Below are 21883 nucleotides of genomic sequence, written 5' to 3'. Positions count from 1 at the left end.
AAGTCTTACTGGGTATACAAATCATGCTTAAGGGAACTCAATGGTGTTTTCACAGGTATTTTTTTTTTTTTTTACCATATGTTGCTTTGTTTGAACATTTAAAAAATATTACTGGTCTTTTTCTTGTATATTATGGTTTCCAATTTTGTATTTTATGGATTTTTTGGTGTGTCTTTTGTATTTTTTCATTGTTTTATTTATTAATTCTGTTTTTATTTTCGCCTGTTTTTTTTTCTCTAAAGAGAGAGAAAGAAGGTGAAGGTGTGGAGTTGAATATAGGGAGGTGGGGAGGATCTGGGCGGAGAGAAGGGAGGGGAAGTCAGGATCAGAATATATTATATGTGTTCTTATTAATCTGTCAGTGGGATAAGGCTTCACAGAAACCAAAGTCCCACCCCCTAAAATATACCATTAGCAGCACAAACTGAACTTTGTGGGTTATAAAAACTAAAAGGACACAAAGCTGGAAGGAGGAGGAATGAGAGTAGCTTTAGAGTTAGGAGGAGGAACAATGGGGCATATAATGAAAGCACATTATATACATGTCTGAAATTCAAGAAAAAATATCACATTTTAAGAACTACACCATTTCCAATAGTATAAATTTGACCTATTTAAAGGTAACATTTCCCCATAAGAGGACTTGCTTATTAGTAAACTATTGTGAGGATAAATGATCACAGCTTGTTACCTAGTTCTTGGTCTGATGGCTCAATGTTATATCCATAACCAACAAATGTCCGTACAGCTTCACGCAGGCTGTCCCTATTTGATTTCTTGGTACGCTCATCCAGTAATACATATGGCACCAGACGGGGATTTCTTTTGTTCTTCAAATCCTATGTGAAGCCAAAGGGAAGGTGCCAAGAAAACATATTTCAGTTTTACAAGCAGCCCATCCTACTCACATACTCCTGATGGCTGGCTGGCTCGTACCGGTCTATTAGATTTTCCCCATGTGGCTTGATATTTAGCAATGTGAATATTTGCTACTTTTCTTCAGGATTAAATGGATATAAAAGGAGATATCTTGCTAATGCTCAAATATAGCATTAAAAACACACTTTAATAATGTCAGCCTGCAAATAAAATGAAGTGTCATGAAACTGGTTAGCAATATCCATTCCCAAGGTAAGGCTGAAGGGAACTGTGAAGCTATTCCCTTATGGAAATTCATGCTAACATTCAACTGTCAACACCCCATCACAACAGCTTCTTAAGTGACCAGAGAGACAATAGGAGAGTGGTAGAGGCAAAGTGTGTCCATCCCATCACAAAAGGTACATTGTGCAAAGGAGTCATCATTATTTCCTTGGGTAAGACTATGAGAGTAATGGAAGGTCACTTCAAGAAAAGTCCCTCAAACTAAGATGCATGGTACTGTTCAAAACTCCTCATCCCCAAGCCTTCATGTTTTCAGTAGCTGAATTCTTCTTGCCTTCTAGATTTCCTGGAAGTAAGTTTGGAAGATTTCGTAATTTGAAACTTGAATATCCCCCATAGACTCATGTGTTTGACCCTCTGGTCTCCAGTTTGTGGTGCTGTTTTGGGAGCCTTGGAATCTTTTAGGAGGTGAGGCTAGTCTGGTCCAAGAGAGACGCTGGGAGGTAGGTAAGCATTTAAAGGTGATGACCCCATCTTGTTTTGCATCCTGATCCAGAAAGATACAAACAACACGAGCATAGGAGTTCCTGCTGGCCCAACTAAGCTACTGTAGCCATGTATTTTCCCCCTCCATGATGGACTATACTCTGGAGTCACAAGCTAACATCTCTGACCTTCTCTTCCTTGAAAGTGCTTCTGTTGGGTATTTTATCATAGTGATGAAAAACACCAACACAGAGGCTGAGGTGTGAGGTAACTCATGTGAGCATTCTGAAAGCTAACCCTTAGTGATTAGTAAAATGAGAGAAATAGCTTAGGGAAAGAGTTGTGTCAAATGGCTTACAACAAATCCTGACTCTAAACTCTATTGGATTCCTTGCTATGAATCTACACACAGCTAACCTAGCTGTTAGGTTACTTCATAATCAAGCCATGGATTCTAGTTCTGCCATAGGATCCTTAGTTCAAATGGCCTAACGTGTGTGTGTGAGTGTGTGTGTGTGAGTGTGAGTGAGTGTGTGTGTGTGTGTGTGTGTGTGTGTGTGTGTGTGTGTGTGTGTGTATGTGTGTTGCTTCACTCTTTTTCAAGGCTATTTCCCCCTTGCACCCTTGCATTTACCCCGGTGGTAGCTATTTGGCGGCCACCTGAGAACTACTGCTGACCCATGATTCTGATTCGTTCTCACATCCCATCCCAGAAATACTACTGGCTCAGGGTATCAATTTGTTCCTAACCCTGGCCTTGGAGGGCATCATGAAAACTTAACTCTCTACAGTGAAAACAATATGACAGAGAATGAGATAAAATACATTGCCCTGTGTGTGCACTTTATCAGTGAATCTCTAACTAAAGTGAAGATAAACTTTATCCACTTCTGCAAAATTGAAATGATGCCTGTAGTCAATGTCAATGTGACAGTTACAAATTTCCCCAGTCCAGGATTCTATAAATAACAAACAAACCACAGTGTGAGGGATAGAGTGCAAGGGCAGCGCCCATATTCCAATCTCACATGCTTCACAGCAAAATGACATTTTGATGGATGACCACATCGACTTCTCTAGCATGCTTGACCCAACACTCCTCACCTGTTGAATGCCATAGGTCCATCCTTGTTTTATTCTGTCCTTTGCCCAAACATTGTGTGCATTTTCTGCAAGCTTATCCACTAAGATTTCTTGAGGTGGTAACAGCTTAACATCAGATAAATCCAAAGGGGCTGGCTTATACCCATTGGACATCATATAGCTACAAGTAAAAGCAAAAGCATACATATTTCGATTAGATACACATGATTCTCCTTTTCTAGATTTTTACAAATTTATTCTTTGAAAATTTCATATATGTATAACATATTTTTATCAATACCCTATTATCTCCATTACCTCCTTCACTTGCCCCCATGCTCCCTCCAACACACGTCACATTGCATTTCATGACTTTTTAAAAAAATAATGCATTGAATCCATTTAGAACTTTCCATATCTGCATGGTGTGGGGTCATTCAGTGGAGCATGAGTAACCTACCAGTATCCCCCTTCAAAAAAAAGTGACTCTCTGTCCCTAGCAGGCAGCCATCAGCTGCCAATAGCTCCTCAGTGGGAGTTAGTGTCTCTGGAACTCCTTCTATCTCTTATTGACATTTTTTTTACTGGCTTGATCCTGTGTAGTACTGTCAATTCCACAGCTGTCTTCTGCAGATAGCCACAGTTGCTCTGAGTTCATGTGTGCAGCAATCATGTTATGTCCGTGGGACAGAACTTCACAGCACCTCTCCCTACCCTCTAGCTCTTCCTGTTCCCTCATCTGGGATGTTCCCTGAGCCTTTTGTGAAGGGTTGATACAGCCAGCCCATCCATAGTTGAACACTCATAGTCACTTACTCTCAGGACTGAGTTTCTGTATTAAATGGTTTTATTTTATTAAGAACAAATATACATACACTTCATAAACACACACACACACACACCCTCCCCAAACACACTAAGAAAATGAGGGCACAGACAAACTCACCCTTCTTTGATTGATAGGTAAAACAAACTACTTTGCATTCACAGATGAAGCCTCTAATGCATCACCTTAAAACTAATATAATCTCATAGGCTTCAAAGTATAACATGAAGAAAATAGAGTCAATACAAATTCACTTTTATGTCTAAGGAAACTATTTATGGGTCCTACAAATGATAGACACTTTCAGTAATGTTGCAACATTATCAGAAATACTCCATTCTACTTCAGAACACAAAATGTTAAAACCAGATTGGCAAGGATAAAACCTTGAGCTAAAGGGCTTTCTTATAAATTAGCATAGACTGATCACCCACTCCTGGAAAGCCCAACTTTTCTTCTTGAAATTAAAATAAAAAAGCCATGGCAGCTGAAAATTTGTGAGCTTGAAGTGACTTCTGTAGTTGGCTCTCCAGTTCAGGCATCATGACCTCAAATGCCTATAATTTGAGACGCAGTATGCAAATGTGAAAGAGCTTACTAGGACTCAGATAGATATATTGTGTAAGGGGAAGGTTGGATACACTACAAATAAGGCCACTATCCCCACAGCAGTTAATTACATCTGTGTGGGAATATGAGTCCAGAGACGATGAAGGGCTTTAGAACTACTGACTGCCCAGACTAGAGCAAGAACATGAATGCAATAGTCTAAGACCCATTCTATATAGAATACTAGTGACAGCATGAGAGCATGAGATACAGCATCCATTATAGTCATAGGAAACATCCCCGTCTACCTTCTCAGGACAACTGCTTATGGCAGACTTAACATATATATTATATATATATATATATATATATATATATATAATATATGCACTCAGTTAGGAGTGCACCTTGCCAGATGCCATCTCTTAGACATTATTTCCTTGACACCAGGTGCTATGTGTAAAAGTGATTCATCAGTGTGGGAGTTTAAGAAGGATGGGGATAGTGAACATTTGATTGAGGCTGGCACTGCTTTGGCTCCTATCATGACTCTTGTGTTTTACTGTGTGTGTACCTGGAGCTGGCACTGAGGAGCAAGAGAATAAAACAGTGCATGAACCAGCATAAGTACCAGTGAGCAATTATCTGAATGTGTGCCTTTGCCTGAATGTAGAGGTGGGAAAGACAGTAGGCTAGAGAGGCAAATGGAATCTTGGTACAGATTCCCATTTCCATAAAGGACTCATGTGTTAGGCTGGTGCCGGATGAATGGAGTTAATATCTGCAGTGGCTGGGAACAATTTCCAAGCTCTTTAGTCAACAGCTCTTCCTATTGACCAAAGAGAGTGCACTAATTCGATGTTGGTATACCTCATAGCTCAAAATTAACCATAGTTATTATTAGGTATGGGCAGAAGAAGCAAAAACAAAGGGGACCTCGAAATGCTTCCTTACAGTAGGCACCTTCTGAGGGCCTCAGTGCCATCTAAGTAACTGGGGGAACATTCTAAGATGCTACCATGGATATGGTCTGTCATCAGCCTTTGTACATGGGCCTCCAACCCTCCTAGCCTTCCCACTCAGATTGAGCTGCTAGAAAATTCACCTACTTTTTGGGTAGTTTGACTCTTTTGAGATCCTCTTCAGCAGCTGGGTTAACATGAGCAATGTGGCACCCCAGGGCCAGCAGGGTTCTGTGATGTAACACAAGGAAGAAACTGGTGTCAACTGCAAGATGAAGGATAACAAGAGCCCTAATCCATGTCTGATCTGGTTAAGTGGACAAAAACAATTTGTTTAGACCAGAAGTTGGCCAGCATTCTCTGTAAAGGGACAGGCAGCAAGGCTTTGTGTGTGTGTGTGTGTGTGTGTGTGTGTGTGTGTGTGTGTGTGTGTGTGTATTGTATACATATAACTTTGTGTATATATCTCTGTCACAGCTACCCAACTCTGCCATTATGGAATAAAAGTAGCCACCAATAATATGCAAATCAATGAGTCTGGCTTTATTGCAATGAGAATGTATTTACAGAAACAGGTAGCTGGTTTGTTTGTCCCACAGGCTATAACTTGCTGACTTCTGATTTAGATGATAGCAAGCATAAGAACATGAAAGAGAAGCTTGTTAATTGCCCCACATGGAGACATTTTCTAGTTTATAAATTCACTTTGAATTACAGCAAGCACTTGATTTCATGAAATAGACAGGGTTCTAACATCAAATCTTCAGGTCAGCAAATATTTGCTATGTGATGTCAGTGTAGCACCTTGAGCTGTATTTGATGTACCAAGATGCACAAAACTCTCCCCTCAAAAAGTATACTGGAATTAAAATAGTGGATAGATAAGCCTGTGAGACAAAGCAGCTTATATCTTCGTTATGAAACAACAGGCAAAAAGCACAATGGAAATTAAAAATTAGAGGTACCAATGTGGACTCCAAAATCTGGGTCTTTTTTAGGACCATGAATGATATCATGGCACAATTAAAAATTGATTTAAAAAACTAGGGATTTTTAGTAATCAAACAATCTTTTCTTTTGGTTTTTAAAACTATCCTTGTTTTTTCAACTTGATTTAATACCAATGACAAGTGACATTTGGTCCTTTGATTCCATTTCTCTCCTTCTTCCTCCTGTGCCTCCCCCGCTGCCGCCTACATTTTTTCCTTATTTTCAGAAAACAGCAAATGGCAAAGGGTCTCTGGAGAAATTTGTATACTAAATAGCAATGTGGGTCAGTTCCTCACCATGCTAAGCTCTGTGACATGAAGAATCACTAGTGCCTGCGATTTATCAGTGTGGCATGTTTGCAGACAAGAGGGACACACCTTTGCAGTTTAGCTACAATGCATCAATCCATCCACTCACTGTCTAGTCCACATTCAATTAAACACTCACTTCAAGGTTTCAGTTGACATTTGCAGGTTGTAATTCTTCTCAGTTTCAGGGAGCTTTGAAAACTCTACAAGGCAGGGGTGTTGTCTTTTGTTGTCATCCCGTATCTAGGTGACAACATAAGAAAGAAGAGAATTTAAGTTTTGACAGCTGGCCCTGCTCTGAAGAAAGAGAAATGAAAATGCTTCAAAGGCCCAGGCAATGCATAGCAGTCAGAACAGAGACAGCAACTTGCTGGGAAGTGAATGCATATACCTCTTAGGAACTGGTGCACGTGGTTCCCAAATAGTCAATAGCTTGAACTCTGTAAATTTAGTTCTGCACAGATGTCTGCCCTTAGAATGCAATTTTCCAGAGAAGTAATTTTACAAGTTGTAGCTGTGCTTCTGTTAAAAATTCGTGTCACCATAATGTTACTGGTGGACAGCATGCTTCTGACCGTGGCTACAAATATGGGCCATATGTTTAATCACAAAGGGCTAGAGACATGGACCATATATGTAATCTCAAAAGTTTTAATAGCCATGTTAGAAAACAAAAGAACTAAACCAAAGTAATCTTAACAACATATTTTATTTAGCTACATACATACATACATACATACATATATATATACATATATATGTATGTATATATATTTTTTTCTCCTCCTTTTTTATTAGAAGGAAAATTATTTTACATGTCAATCCCAGGTCCCTCTCCCTCCCCTGCCCCCCAACTAGCACCCTATATTTTTATGAGAGTAAAAATAAAATAGTGTAAAACTAGTCTTAAAAAACCAGTGTGTAGCCGGGCATGGTGGTACATGCCTTTAATCCCAGTAGATAGAGGCAGGTGGATCTCTGAGTTCAAGACCAGCCTGGTCTATATGAGAAGTCAGCAAGAACTATCTCAAACAAACAAACAAATAATCCAGTGTTAGTTTCCATCCACCACACACAGCACGTCACAACTTTTCAGCAGCCATGTGTGGCTATTGCACTCAACAGTATGGACCCAAGCATCAACTCACTCCTTCATTCATTCAGTCATTTCATAAATGCTTCCAATGTACTAATCTAGCTTTTATGAGCTTCCTAATAAGGTCTGAGAGCTCCACCCCCATGAAGCCAACAGTCTAAAGAAGTAGGAAATGATGATAAAATATTTGCAAGAATGAATGCAATTTAAAATTACAATTGTGTTGAGTTCTCTGAGGGAGAGACTTGAAGAGCATACCACAGAAAGGTGATCATTCATAAGGACACTGTTTTGTGGCAGCCATGGACATACATACATGTTAGAGTGCAGGGGCCTTTTCAGTAACTAACAGGAGGATGAGTGACTAGAGAGTGTCCGGGTCATAGGAAGTTGTAAAACTCACCTATCCTCCTACTTCCAGAAGTGACCTTATACAAATCACAGAGCAAAGGCAATTTACATTCTCTCTGAAAAATGCTTTCTAGTGTGAGAGACTCCCTCACCCCTTCTGGTCCCCATTAATCTTAGTGCTACATCTGAAAGCCAGTTAAACAACTGATTCAAAATGATGAATCAGCCTGCTACCACCACCCACACAGAGCAGACTGCTTTCTCTGAAGGGAAGGAGGAGAAATTTGAGCCGTGGGGAGGAATGGATGCATCCACAGTCCTCTAATGAAAGAGAGCAGAGTTAGGAGGTAAGACAGGAAGTGGCTTCCCTGCTGTGCCCATAAAGAACTGGTCTCTTCAGTGCTGGCTGGAGATGGACTGAAGAATGGGCTGTTACTGAATTCTTCAAAGGCCAGGCAGGTTCTAGGAAGAAGAGCCTTTTGATTTACCGACTCCCATTCTCAATGACATGTTCAAGGAGCCCTTCCTCATAAGATCAGGATCCACCTGGGTCTGGCCACTGAAGCACATACCTTGCCAAAAGTCCAGCCGAGTTCTATTTTATTCATCCCCCAAAGCTCATGGATATTTTCAGCCAGTCTGTCTCGGATCTTCTCTAGGTGAAGTGGCAAAACAACCTGAAGGACAAGGAACAAGAGAAAAGCCAGAACTACAGGAATGAACTGGATTAAAGTCTCAGGCACCCCAGCTAAATTCACTGCAAATGAGGAGGAGGGGCTGCTCTGTGCAGTGCTCAGTACTTGGCCTGAGTCTGGTTCTTCCAAACTTCTCAAATCGTTCCACTACTTTAGTTCTATGCACTCATATGTCCAACCTGAACCCTATCAGAACTCTCCAACACACCAAACTTGGATTTGGTTCCCTTCTCATACCAGAGTGGAAGGAGAGAATCAACTCAAGAAAGCTGTTCTCTGATCTCTACATGTGCCCTGTAGCACAGGATCACACACAGACACAGACACAGACACAGACACAGACACAGACACAGACACAGACACAGACACAGACACAGACACACACACACACACAGACACACACACACACACACACAGGCACACACACACACACACACACACACACACACACACACACACACACACACACACACACACACACACACACACACTCCATGCCATTCAAGCACTTATCATTTAAAACACCTATTCCCTTGGGGAAGCTTTCTTGATAAGCTGGTCACCTCCAGAGTTTCTCAGCCCTCCTGGTATTTTGTTCCTATTTCCCCACAGAGGCTACAAACTGAGAGTAAGGATTCAGGCATTATGCTGGCCTGCCCCTGTCACCTGACAGAATGCACTCATGCAATACCCTGGTCAACTCAGGTATTGACCCCTTTAAAAGACCCCTTTAAAAGAAAGGCCTCTGCCCACTATCGCTCTTTCTGCTCTCTCTTTTCTCTTCTTTCCCGCTGTTCCCCTGGAGGCTGACAGGACTTTTCCTGTCTCCCTCTTCTCTTCTGTCCTCTTTCTGTCTCTGTGTCTCTTTAACTCTTTTCTCTTTCCTCTCCCAGTTTCCTTTCTAATAAAACTTCTCACTTAAGCCCTGTCTGCCTGGCATGTTTTGTCCCTCACCTTGGTCACTCTGCCTGCCATGGAATCTGCCAGGGTTCCATGTGCTTTATCCTTCACACTGAGGGTCCACTTTCTTTTCTCCTATTTTCTTTAATTTGTTGTCATTATTATTTCCATGTCTATGGCTTGACAGTCCCCAAGGATTGACAGACCCAAATCAAAAGCAGGTTCTAACTACTTTGGCTCCTGGAGGAAGGCTAGACCTGGACCCTCACTTGCTTGGCAGCTATTAACAGGATAGGACCCAGCTCTCCACCTTAGGACAACCAGTGTGCTTGTCTTTCTTACCCAGCTCTGGCACAATGATTACTAGGGCTTCTATTACTAAAGCTCCATGACCAAAAAGAATCTTGATTGTTGGGGATGGATAGAGGGAGCTCATGGAGAAAATGTTTTACAGGAAAATATACACTCAATGAAATTCCCAAGGGATTAACAAAAATATAAGAACATTTCAAAAACCATCATAATGTAATTATGAAAAAGACATTTGGGTAAATGGCATGATGTTTTTGATAAGGAACACAATTGGAGACAAGTTATAACTGCACAAGGCTTTTGTTGGTTAACTAAAGGCCATCTGTATCAACTAAGTGTTCCATCATTGACTGGAGCCCTAAAATGGATTTTCAGGCCACAGTTACTAAAATGCTCCAGAGAAAGGGGAAAATACACATGCTGGGGAAAGTAACCTCCACAAATAAGTGTGAATCATAATCTCAGTGGTTTCTACTGGTAACTTGGGACAAAGCAGCTGTGAGCTTGACAATTGCCACTTGGGAGTATCAGGCCCCAGGGCGATGGAGTCCTATGTCCTAGCACTCAGTGAGGGACTGGGGAAGTAACCATGAAGGAATCTAGTTGGGCTAAACACTAAATGATTTAGTTAGTAATTCTTAACCTACAAAGTATTTCTTAATGTGCCCCAGGGGGACTCTGAGTATCTTATATTTAAGTTCTCCTTTGACAATAATATCTCAGAATGAGAGTTTCTAAAATATTACAAGGTATTCATGATAATGAACCACATCTCTTCAAAGAGTTCACAGTAACGAAGGACATCTCTTCAAAGAGAATTTCCTTATTGGCTAGAAGCATTGCCTTTCTTATAGAGTCCTTAAAAACTCAGGTTTGGGTCTAGACATCAAAGCTCCCAGGAGTTGCATAGACACTTCTTTCATTTCCAAATCTTTAATGCTGCACTATCTTATTTATTTTTATGGTTGCTGTGATAAAAATACACTGACAAAAAGCAACTTAAGGGGAGAGCGGGTTCATTTGGGTCACAGTTACAGTCCATCATGGCAGGCAAGGGTGTAATCCATCATTGCAGGAAAGATCTCGACGGGATGTCTGGTCATGTGGCATCTATTGTTGGGAAAGAAGGGAAGTGAATGCTTATGCTCCTTTATGCAGCTCAGGGAATGGGGCTACCCTCTTTAGGATTGTTCTTTCTGCCTCAACCTATTCAAGATAATCCTCCACAGCTAACTGAAAATAGATAGTCCCCACTGGTGTGCCTGGAAGCTCGTCTTCTGGCTGGTTGCTGATGCTGCCAAGCTGACTATCAACCCTCACCATTACACACATGTTTAGAGAACTCTTCCTACTGCTGGGGTTTCCCCTCATTTGTCTGAATTCTGTTTTATCCAGCCTCTTCCAGGAAGATGGTCTCAGTAATTCATGTCTCTGACAGGTTAGCAGGGCCAGTCAGCCCAGCGACAGCGGTGCTTGCTGGCCTCTGTCATCTGCACTGGCACAAACAGCTCTATGCCCAGAGCAGATGCTTCTGTCTCTGTCCCTAAAGCTTCTGTCTGTGAAGGAATCTGGAATATCAGATTATGTCACTGTAGAATAAGGATACAGTTAAGATGAAGATATCTGGGAAACAGTGGCTACATGGAGTGTTCTGTTCCCTTATCCTTCTAAATGAAAAACTCTCCCAAAGAGTTCAATCATTTATTTCCAGGGAAGAGTGACCATTGCCACTAGAGACATGTCAGCACCATATCCAGACAGACACTGTCAAAAAGCAACCATGTCTCCTATCTTCTAAGGACCTGTTCACTGTTCCCCAGAGTTATTTTTTTCCCTTCCTCTTATTCACTCCTCCCTGGTAAATGAATATAATGTCTAAAGTCTACCTTCCTCTCTGAGATGCCATTCTTTGTCAAAGCTTCACTAACTAATTAAAATACACTTTTTCTCTTGCCAACCCATTAGCCCAAGTTTAATTCGTACAGTCCCAAGTTGCAGAACTCAGGAGGGTAAAAGGCAAGTTTTTCTCCTATTACATCTAGAACACATCCTGGGATCTCTTACAATTCACAAGCTCCTCACTTTCCCAACAAAGCCCTTCTCTACATCCCACAGGTTGAGTTATGCTTTGAAATGGGCAGGGAAATGCAGAGTTTTCATTTTATAGGAAATTAAAATTACTGAATTAAAATTACAGGAGGGGAGAAACAGGCTCATGCATGAATAAGTTGGGTATGATGGCATATGGTTGCAATTCCAAAACTTGGGAAACTGAGGCAGCAGACTGCTAAGAGTTAAAGCCATCCTTGGATACATAGTGAGTATAAGATCATCCAGAGGACCTGAAGGTAATAGGGCCATATGACTGTTGTGGAAATACATACCAGAAACATTTTATATATTAAAGGCCCAATTATTCACATAAACTGGTAACTCTAAGGCCAGATCTTTTCTCATTAATTTCTATTGCAGTTGTTCTCAACCTATTGGTTGTGACCTCTTTGTGGGGGTTGAAAAACCCTTTCACAGGGGTTGCATACCAGATATCCTTCTTATCAGATATTTACATTACAATTCATAACAGTAGCAAAATTACAGTTGTTAAGTAGCAATGAAAACATTTTTATGGTTGGGGATCATGACAATATGAGGAACTGTATTAAATGGTCACAGCATTAGGAAGGTTGAGAACCGCTGCTCTTCAGGATCTAGAATAGTGATTTAAGTAGCTCTGGTGGGGATGAAGAGATGGATCTGTTGGGAAAGCCAACACAAGGGCTGGAATTTGATCACAAATCCATTAAAATACCAGGGCTCCATATTCTTGTAATCCCAGCACAGATGAGGATCCATGGGGTTCCTTGGTCAGCAAATCTAGCCTAATGGGTGAACTTAAGGCCAATGAGTGATCTTGACTCAAAAGCAGTGGAAGACTTTCCTAAGTATGACACTCTTCTGGTCTCCATGTGTATGTGCACTTGTGCAACACACACACACACACACACACACACACACACACACACACACACACACAAGTATTCCTGAACGTTCACAAACATTCACAAGTGCATACTCACATGAAAAGAAATGGCGCTGGTGTAGAAAGCCTGCTGAACGCTTTTGCAAGCTCTTTATCATACCGCATGAATGTGGGAAAAGTACCCATTTGCCAAACACTCCTATAGAGTCCACATTATACTCTCTTCCAACTTGTTGCCTCTATGTTCTTCCTTCTCATAGATGTCCATCCTTGTGAGACCTGACATTAGCACCCACCCCTACTTTATATTTCTACTCCCAGCTCTTATTCATTCCATTGCTGTTATATCAACTCCTCCTATGCTGTTAAATTATTGCTCGGTGCCCCTTTCTGTTTAAGCTTCCTAAAAGTCCAGATGGAATTCCATCTGTTCTCACAGACTCTTACAAAAATCCCACCCTAAAGGACATGCATACTGTTCATTCTGCATTTATTACATTTGACCTTTAAAAAATAACCTATTTGCTTCTTATATATTAAACTTGGCTCTGACTTCTCAAAGAATATTAGATATTTATCTGCATCCTTTAAAAAATCCAGTGGCTTATGTGGTGCACACTCTCAATATACTCACTAAGATTGCCTGTCAATTGTAATTTGGACTTACCTGACTGGTGTCTATGGGGCAAGGGATGAAAGAGGCTTGGGAGAGGAACTGAGTTGTACCCAACAGATCCCTAACACCATCAGCATCTCGTTTATATTCTTTGACAGGCTCCAATCTCATCTTCTCCTTTGGAAGTAAGGCTTCATAGCAAGGGGCATAGCCAGAGGGAGGCAGGAACTTAAATTCTCCATGCCGACCACCCATCAGGAAGCGTACTCTGTCATTTCAAGACAGCAGAAAAGAGAGGTCAAAAAGCATCTTATTTCAAATACGTGAATATTAAAGGTTGTATCCACATTCAAAATCATACTCTTGGGATCTCATTGAATTCATATTCAAAAGAGTAAATATTATAATGATGTAGATGATGACAGAGAGAACTGAGTGTCCAGGCACCATGCTCATGTGACCATCAATGACATGTTCTTAAAAGTCTTATTAATTGATAAATTACTTGGTGTTTATTCTTAGTGCAGTAGGTAATTACAGTAGACATTACTTCAATATTGAGAACATAGCAAGATTCTTCTCTATAAAAAATCATATTGAAACTTCACCATGGAAACATGTATCTTTACCTGAAGTAAATTACCCAGATACTGGTTAAAGAAACTATAATAAAATTATATAGATAAAACAGTAAATGCTGAATGTTCAGGCAAAATATGCAATGCTAGAATTTTCAATAAGCAGAGGCTGCAGTTTCCAGAGTGGCCAGATGAGGACAATTGATGGGGATTTCCTTCTATATGCTGTGAATATATGTTTATCTTATTGGTTGATGAGTAAAGCTGTTTCAGTCAATGAATAGGCATGATTTAGCCAAGAGGGAAAACTAAACAGGGACAGAAAAAGGTAGGAGGTGGAGTCAGGGAGATGCCATGTAGCTACTGGGAAGGTAGGATGCCCAGGCATTCTCTGATAAGCGAAGACTATGTGAAAATGCATAGATTAATAGACATGGGTTAATAATTAAGAGAGATCTAGCCAATAAGAAGCTCGAGCAATCAGCCAAATAGTTTATAATTAATATAAGCCTCTGTGTGTTTATTTCAGACTAAACAGCTGAAGGACTGGGTGGGACAGAAACTTCCATCTACAGACATTATTAGGTGGTGGTACAGGAAGGTAAAAGGGCAAGCAGTTGCTACCTGGGTGCCATTGCCTTCTTAAGGGGCACAGTTGGCATTTCTGTTGGCATTTAGGCCTGATGCATGGTCCATCCAATTTCTAAATCCCAACCTTGATCCACACACTCTATCCCCTTCAACACACACACTTGATCTAATAGCAATTTCTGACAGTATCCATTCTAAACTAAAACTGAGCCTCTGACTGTTAGTCCAACCCATTCTCATTCTCCAGAGAAGGAGAGAGACCTCTTTGGGTTCACAGTAATGGTACACGGACAGTAGTTATCAACACACAAAAAGTATTTCAATATTTTTATCCAGGGTTATGGAAGAATTTCAATTTTCTACAAGTAGAGGTTAGGTTATGGTAATTGCCAAAGTTTTCTACAAAGAGTAAAGGGTAAACACACCATTTGACAGTGGCATTTCATATTATCCTCGTCCAGTAGGAAACATAGCTTTCACAAATTTTTATGTGACCGAGGTTGATTTGTTATGAGCCTAAACCACTCATAACTGTCTTTGAACTGGGGATTTTGTTATAAACAACTAACATATCTGGTGTTTCTAGTATAACAAATGGAGGTTTTTGAGCAGATGAATAGCTTAATTACCAATGAAGGAGTATCTGATGGAATAAAGCAGGGATATGTGGAATAATTCAGAGAAGGAGGTGGCTTCTAGAGATGGCATCAAGAAAGGACTCTTTGTGAATGAGAAGTCAATGAGCTTAAGATGTGGAGGAAGAGAGTTTCAGTAGAAAGACAGCTGCAAAGGCCCCAAGGTATGAAAGTACTTGGGTAGTGCTATGGGTGAGGACACTATCAACCTGAGGAATGGGAGAATAAATATGATGGATAGGGCTGCATAAAGTAGTCTGTATGCCCTGGCAAGGAGGAAACTGATCACAGGGTTTAAAATGAGGAAATAAAATATTTTCCTAGCACTCCCGTGTAGATAGGTTTGGGGACCAATTGGCAAGCTCTTGAAATAGTCACAAGGAAAGATGGGTAGGTTGGACCAAGGTGATCTAAACAGCTAGACACCAGTTTTGTTTTGGCATTAGGACTGGTAGGAATTGCTGGTGTGTCAGGTGGATGTGTGAAGGGGGTTGATATAAGTGGAGGAAGGTTATGATTAAGCAAAGCTTTCATGGCAGGACATTTTGCCCTAGGCATCACTTCCTTTAATTGGAGCATTCTGGGAGGGGAGCCATGTAAGAAAATCTCTGTGTTGTCTGCATAATTGCAATTGTGGAAATATCCTAATTATGAATCTGGAAAATAAAAATCCCCCAAGTGAGAAATATTATGTTTTTTCCCTTTCCAATAAGAACACATTATTGAAACAGCCTTTTATAAAATGCTGTTTTAAAATTAATTATAGAAATCACACAGAGCCTCCCACTTCCCTATTTTAAAGTACTAAACAACAATGGTATAGAATTAGAACCAAAATTGTCCCTGGGAATGTGCCTACATGAAGTGTTATATAATAGGGAATGATTTATGTGTAATAAGAATATGAGCAATGATGTTAAAATGAAATCGAATCATTAGGCTGTAGTGTTACTAATTTAGTGAACCTTCTGGAAATAATGACTAAACTACAAATTTATTTGTTGAGAATTCCCCAGTTCAGTTGAATTTAACAGACTGTGCTATTGACATGCTAAAAGTATAGGCTAGAAGAGGATTTGTCTAAGTGGAGAAATAGCAAGGGAAGTTACCTGCTCCTCTGTCCTCACCAAGGATCCCTCCCATAAGAAGAGTAATGGACAGAGATCTCATGAAACATGAGTGTTGGCACTTGCTACTCTATGGATCACAGAAACACATATATGGTTTATTCTGTGGCTTTCCAGCTAGCTAATTAGACTTAACTATTCTTAAGCACTCTTGCCAGTTAAGTTTAGTTTTGAAATTTTTCTTGTGTTTTGAAATACACTGGACAGATAACAAATCGAGACTGGTCAGCTTCTATGTAGCATTTAAAGAGAATAGTGCTTTCTGGTTTATGCCTCATTATTAAAATGAGAGTGATAATTTGACTATAAATCATTATCTCCTATAATGGGCACAAGACTTGTAAAATGAAAACTTAACACAGGCAGAAAGGAATGCTTATTGCTTACTGGGGCACTTCTCTTCAGACATCGTATGTTGTGCTTCACTGGGCAGAAGACAGTTGTGTACTGCTTCTGAAGTCTTGCTGCGTGAGAGCCCCTGCACCCCAGCAGGTGGGACTGAACAGGCACTGGCCCAAGACTACCCTCCAGCTGTTGGTCTTCCTCTCACTGCCCAGAAACAACCTGACAGAGTCTGTGGGAAGGGATCCAACAAACAGCCTCCAATACTGGAGGATGGGACTGTACCTGACCCAGTGGATCCAGATTGAGTTCAAAGGAAATGACATGTGATAACATGTTAAGTTTGAATGGAACAATTACAAGGAAATAAAATGTCCCCAACTCACCTCAACTATGAAATCTTTATTTATTTTCTTGTAATAGAGTTTGAATCCATAACCTTGTACATGCTAGGCAAGAATTCTCCCACTTAGTTATACCTCAGACTGAAGTAGAATATTGATGTTGGTTCTCTAAGTTTTGAAAGAGATTCAAAGGCCTATGAATCCATAATTCAGAATCCCAGTATCTTTATACTCTAGAGAGAGATGTTGGGTCAACTCTGCAGATTACAGCAAAACAACTGTGTCGATAGTTATATCAGCCTCAGATCACATCCATTTCCAGACTGAGGAGGGAAAAGAGCCTCTCAGAGGGAACTGACCAATGGACCAAGGAGTTTGTCCATCCATCTGAAGCTGCCTGATGGGAATTGCTCAGAAACAGGTCAGCATCCCCTGGTGGAGTAAAGAGCAGTGAGCAAGAAATGACTGTATAGTAGATATTTGGCCTTTTGATCACAGTAATTCCAGAGCCTGTTCTCTGGAAGGACAAAAATACAAGCTCTGCAGAAGAGCATGCCATCAACCTTCACCCATGGACATCTGCCCAGAAAAGTGAATGGCTTGGCAGGGGTCAGAAGCCCAGGGCTTGGGGAGGTGGACTGGGAGTGGGAGGAAATGAAGGGAGCCATGGAGGTATGGCTATGCCAAAGATCATGGAAGAAGGGTCCAGCATGCTGCTCACTAAGAAATCTACAAATGAGCCTCACTGGTGAGAGAGGTAGCAGTTATAATGAATGCCACCCAGTGGTAGAGTGCCACACAACCACGGTACCAATCTTATAGCTCATGACATAGCTCTGGACTCAACTCTAGAGAGTAATGAAACAGAAGCTGGTTTACTGGGTAGGGGACAGTTCCCTAAGAGACTGGCTTGGTCAAGGGTAATTCCCACTTTCTCTTCTAGAAGATTCAGTGTGGCTGGATTTATGGTGAGATCTTTGATCCATTTGCACTTAAGTTTTGTGCATGGTGACAGGTATGGATCTATCTGCAATCTTCTGCATGTCCTAATCCAATTGTGCCAGCACCATTTGCTATCTTTTTTCCATTGTATAGATTTAGCAACTTTGTCAAAAATAAGGTGTTCGTAGGTGCGTGGGTTAATATCAGGGTTTTCAATTTGATTCCATTGGTCTATCTGTCTATTCTTGTGCCAATACCAAGATGTTTTCAGAACTAAGGCTCTATAGTAGAGCTTGAACTCAGGGATGGTGATGCCTCCAGAAGATCCTTTATTGTAAAGAGTTGTTTTGGCTATCCTGTGTTTTTTATTTTTCCATATAAAGTTGAGTATTGTTCTTTCAATGTCTGTGAAAAACTGTGTTGGGATTTTGATGGGGATTGGTTGAATCTGTAGATTGCTTTTGGCAGGACTGCCATTTTTACTATGTTAATTCTACCTATCCAAGAGCCTGGGAGATCTTTCCATTTTCTGGTATCTTCTTTACTTTCTTTCTTTAAAGTCTCAAAGTTCTTATTGTACAAGTCTTTCACTTTTTTGGTTAGTGTTACCCCAAGATATTTTAGTTGTTTGTGGATATTGTGAAAGGTGATGTTTCCCTGATTTCTTTCTCATTGGATTTATCATCTGTATATAGTAGGGCTACTTATTTTTTTGAGTTAATTTTGTATCCTGCTACCTTGCTGAAGGTGTTTCATTATGCCAGTAGCACAGACACTGAGGTCTGCAATTAATAAATGGGACCTCCTGAAACTGAGAAGCTTCTGCAAGGCAAAGGACACAGTCAGTAAGACAAAATGACCACTCACAGAATGGGAAAAGATCTTCACTGATCCCCACATCTGACAGAGGGCTGATTTCCAAAATATACAAGGAGCTCGAGAAGCTAGCCACCAAAACACCAAACAATGAAATTAAAAAGTGGGGTGCAGAACTAAATAGAGAATTCTCAACAGAGGAATCTGAAATGGCTGAAAGACACTTAAGAAAGTGCTCAAAATCCTTGGCATCAGAGAAATGCAACTCAAAACAACTCTGAGATACCACCTCACACCTGTCAGAATGGCTAAAATCAAAAACACCAATGACAATCTATGCTGGAGAGGATGTGGAGAAAAAGGAACACTCCTCCATTGCTGGTGGGAGTGCAAACTTGTAAGACCACTTTGGAAATCAGTATGGCAGTTGCTCAGAAAAATGGGAATCAGTCTACCTCAAGATCCAGCCATTCCTCTCTTGGTATATACCCAAATAGTGCATGTTCATACAACAAGGACATATGTTCAACCATGTTCATAGCAGCATTGTTTGTAATAGCCAGAACCTGGAAGCAACCTAGATGCCCCTCAATGGAAGAATGGATAGAGAAAATGTGGTACATTTATACAATGGAGTACTACTCAGCATAAAAAAGCAATGGAATCTTGAAATTCGCAGGCAAATGGATGGAACAAGAAAAAACCATCATGAGTGAGGTAACCCAGTCACAAAAAGACAAACATGAGCCCTCATCCATTGACTGATGGAAGCAGAGACAGACATCCACAGATATACACTGAGCTGAAATCTGGAATTTAGTTGAAGAGAGGGAGGAATGAAGATCAAAGGAATCTATACCAGGTTGGAGAAACCCACAGAAACAGTTGGCCTGAACAAGGGAGAGCACATCGACCCCAGATGCTGTCTGGGAGGCCAGTACAAGACTGATCAAGACCCCTGAACATGGATGTCAATAAGGAGGCCTCTGCACTCCAGGGAACCTCTGGTGGTGGATTAGTATTTTTCCCTGGTGCAAGAAGGGACTTTGAGAGCCCATCCCACTTGAAGGGTTACACTCTGGCCCTGGACACATGGGGAAGGGCCCAGGCCCATAGGCACAGCAAGATTTGGTGGGACTTTGCAGAACCCCCGTTGAGGGCCCTACCCTGCCTGGGGAGTGGTGGGTGGATGGGGTGGGGGTTAGGTTGGGGGTGGGGGAGGAGGGATGGGAGTGAGGGAGGGAGAGGGAGAAGGGACTTACATGTGAACAAGCTTGTTCCCTAACTTGAACTAAAAAAAAAGAATGAGAGAGAAAGAGAGAGAGAGAGAGAGAGAGAGAGAGAGAGAGAGAGAGAGAGAGAGAGAGAGAGACTGGCTTGGAATCTCACTGCAGGGCTGAATTGGGTGAGCTTTTGACTCTTCACTGGCTATAACTCTATTTTATATCAAAAGGTTGAAGGTTTTAAATCATGGATCTCAGTATTTTTATCACCAACAGAAACAATAAAAAACTATAGTACGCACCCAAGAACTCACTCAGGGTCAGAAGACCAGACCATGAATTTCCAGGGGGTGGACATTGAAATTACATGTACCTGTCTGTTTTTCTCAATAAATTCCTTACTGGATACTTAATCTTGACCTTAATAAAAAAATAACTCTGCCTCATTCACAACTGAGAACATAAAATTGAAAAGTACATTTCCTTTTCTCTAGGTGCTTTTGCCTGCCCTCCAGTTTCTGTCATATTTCTCAGCTTCCACTAGCCGTAAAGTAGAGAGCTCAAGAATCATGCTCATTAGAATAAGTTTTTCTTCATTTTCAGATTTTCCCTACAGACTTTAAAAGACAATTTCAGAGGAATTTAGACTGCTTTGACACCTACGTCACTCCACTAAGAATGGCTAAAAAGAAATAAAAAGAAAAGGGATTTCTGGTGAGGATATGGGGAAAGATGAACCCTTATTCACTGCTGGTGGGAATGTAAACTTTGTGTAGCCACAATGGAGTACGTGTGGAGGTTTCTCAAAGCACTCAGAATAGAACCATACGATCAAGATAATCCACTCAGGGATATATTACTACAGAAAAACTTGAAGTTCTGCACTTATTGTTGCACTATTCAAAAATAGCCATAAATGGTTGGCTGAGGACAATGTGGTATACATACACAATGGGATTTTATGCAGCCATAAGGAAAAAAAATGAAATCATGACTTTCCAAGAAGGTAGAAACAAGTAGAGAACATTATGTTAAGTGAAATAAGCCAGACTCAGAGAGAAAAATATTGAATACTTCCTTTTACATATAGAGCCCAGATTTAAAATCAGGTATGTGCACATCCAATTTCATTGGTCAATCTAATATCTTCCACTAAAGCATTTATGCCATCTTCTGAGGTTCTTCTTAGAACTCAGATATTAGGAACATTTGTTTTCTTCTTAAGAAGTTTACAAAGATAAAGATTTCTTTATCTCAGAGATAAGCACCTGTTTCAGTCATAGCCTCCTGGAAATAAAAAAAAAAATATTGGGATGTGTAGGGAGAACTTTTTAAATTTTTTTTAACAGGGGGCTTTTGAGGTAGGGTTTCTTTATGTAGCTTTGTAGATCAGGCTGGCCTCGAACTCACGGAGATCACCTGCCTCTGCCTCCTGAGTGCTGGGATGAAAGGCGTGTGCCACTGCCCAGCTGTAGGGAGAAGTTTAATTTGCTTGTCAAATTAAAAAGCTCTGGCAGCATTTACAGTTTCATCTTGGAGATTTTTGCCTGCTAATTTGCACAAGCAATGGGGATACCTCTTGTGTGATTTGAAAGACTGTTCCACCAATAAAAACACAGTAAAGATGAAGATGAAGCTTTGGCATGCTAAAAAATGGTGCCTAGTTTTCCCTTCATCATGCTGCATTGCTATCATCCATAGCTACCTAGCAAGCTTGGAAGCACTCTAATCTTTCCAGACATCTCACTCTTGCAGCTGCTATTTAATCCCTCAGAAAGAGCCAGGTTAGTGGTCCAAAGAAGAAAAGTACACAGGTTAAGAGGGGATGTTAACCAGCTTTTGCTGACCTGGGTCTAATTCATATATCATGATTCATAATTGCATCTTTAGTCTGTAATGCTAAGACTTGAGAACAATCTGAGTTATGGACACTCTCACATTCATATTTCTTACTGGCTTACACGTGATGAAGCCCAGTGCAATCCAGACAGCACTCATCTTGCTCTCTGCAGCAGTATATTTATCTC

At 40.7% G+C, this 21883-nt stretch overlaps 1 protein-coding gene across 1 annotated transcript in view; it reads right to left on the bottom strand.

Moving 5' to 3' along the window:
* Ryr3 (ryanodine receptor 3) overlaps positions 1-21883 on the bottom strand; it is a 465461-nt gene that overhangs the window by 218415 nt on the left and 225163 nt on the right. Inside the window, 6 exon segments of the mRNA XM_035447052.1 lie at positions 692-839; positions 2695-2854; positions 5158-5241; positions 6448-6551; positions 8328-8432; positions 13310-13526. Of these exon segments, the coding sequence (XP_035302943.1) occupies positions 692-839; positions 2695-2854; positions 5158-5241; positions 6448-6551; positions 8328-8432; positions 13310-13526 (818 nt within the window).

The sequence above is a fragment of the Cricetulus griseus genome, chromosome 6 (assembly GCF_003668045.3).
Source record: "Cricetulus griseus strain 17A/GY chromosome 6, alternate assembly CriGri-PICRH-1.0, whole genome shotgun sequence".
Classification (NCBI taxonomy): domain Eukaryota; kingdom Metazoa; phylum Chordata; class Mammalia; order Rodentia; family Cricetidae; genus Cricetulus; species Cricetulus griseus.
This window is presented reverse-complemented; position numbering and strand designations above follow the sequence as displayed.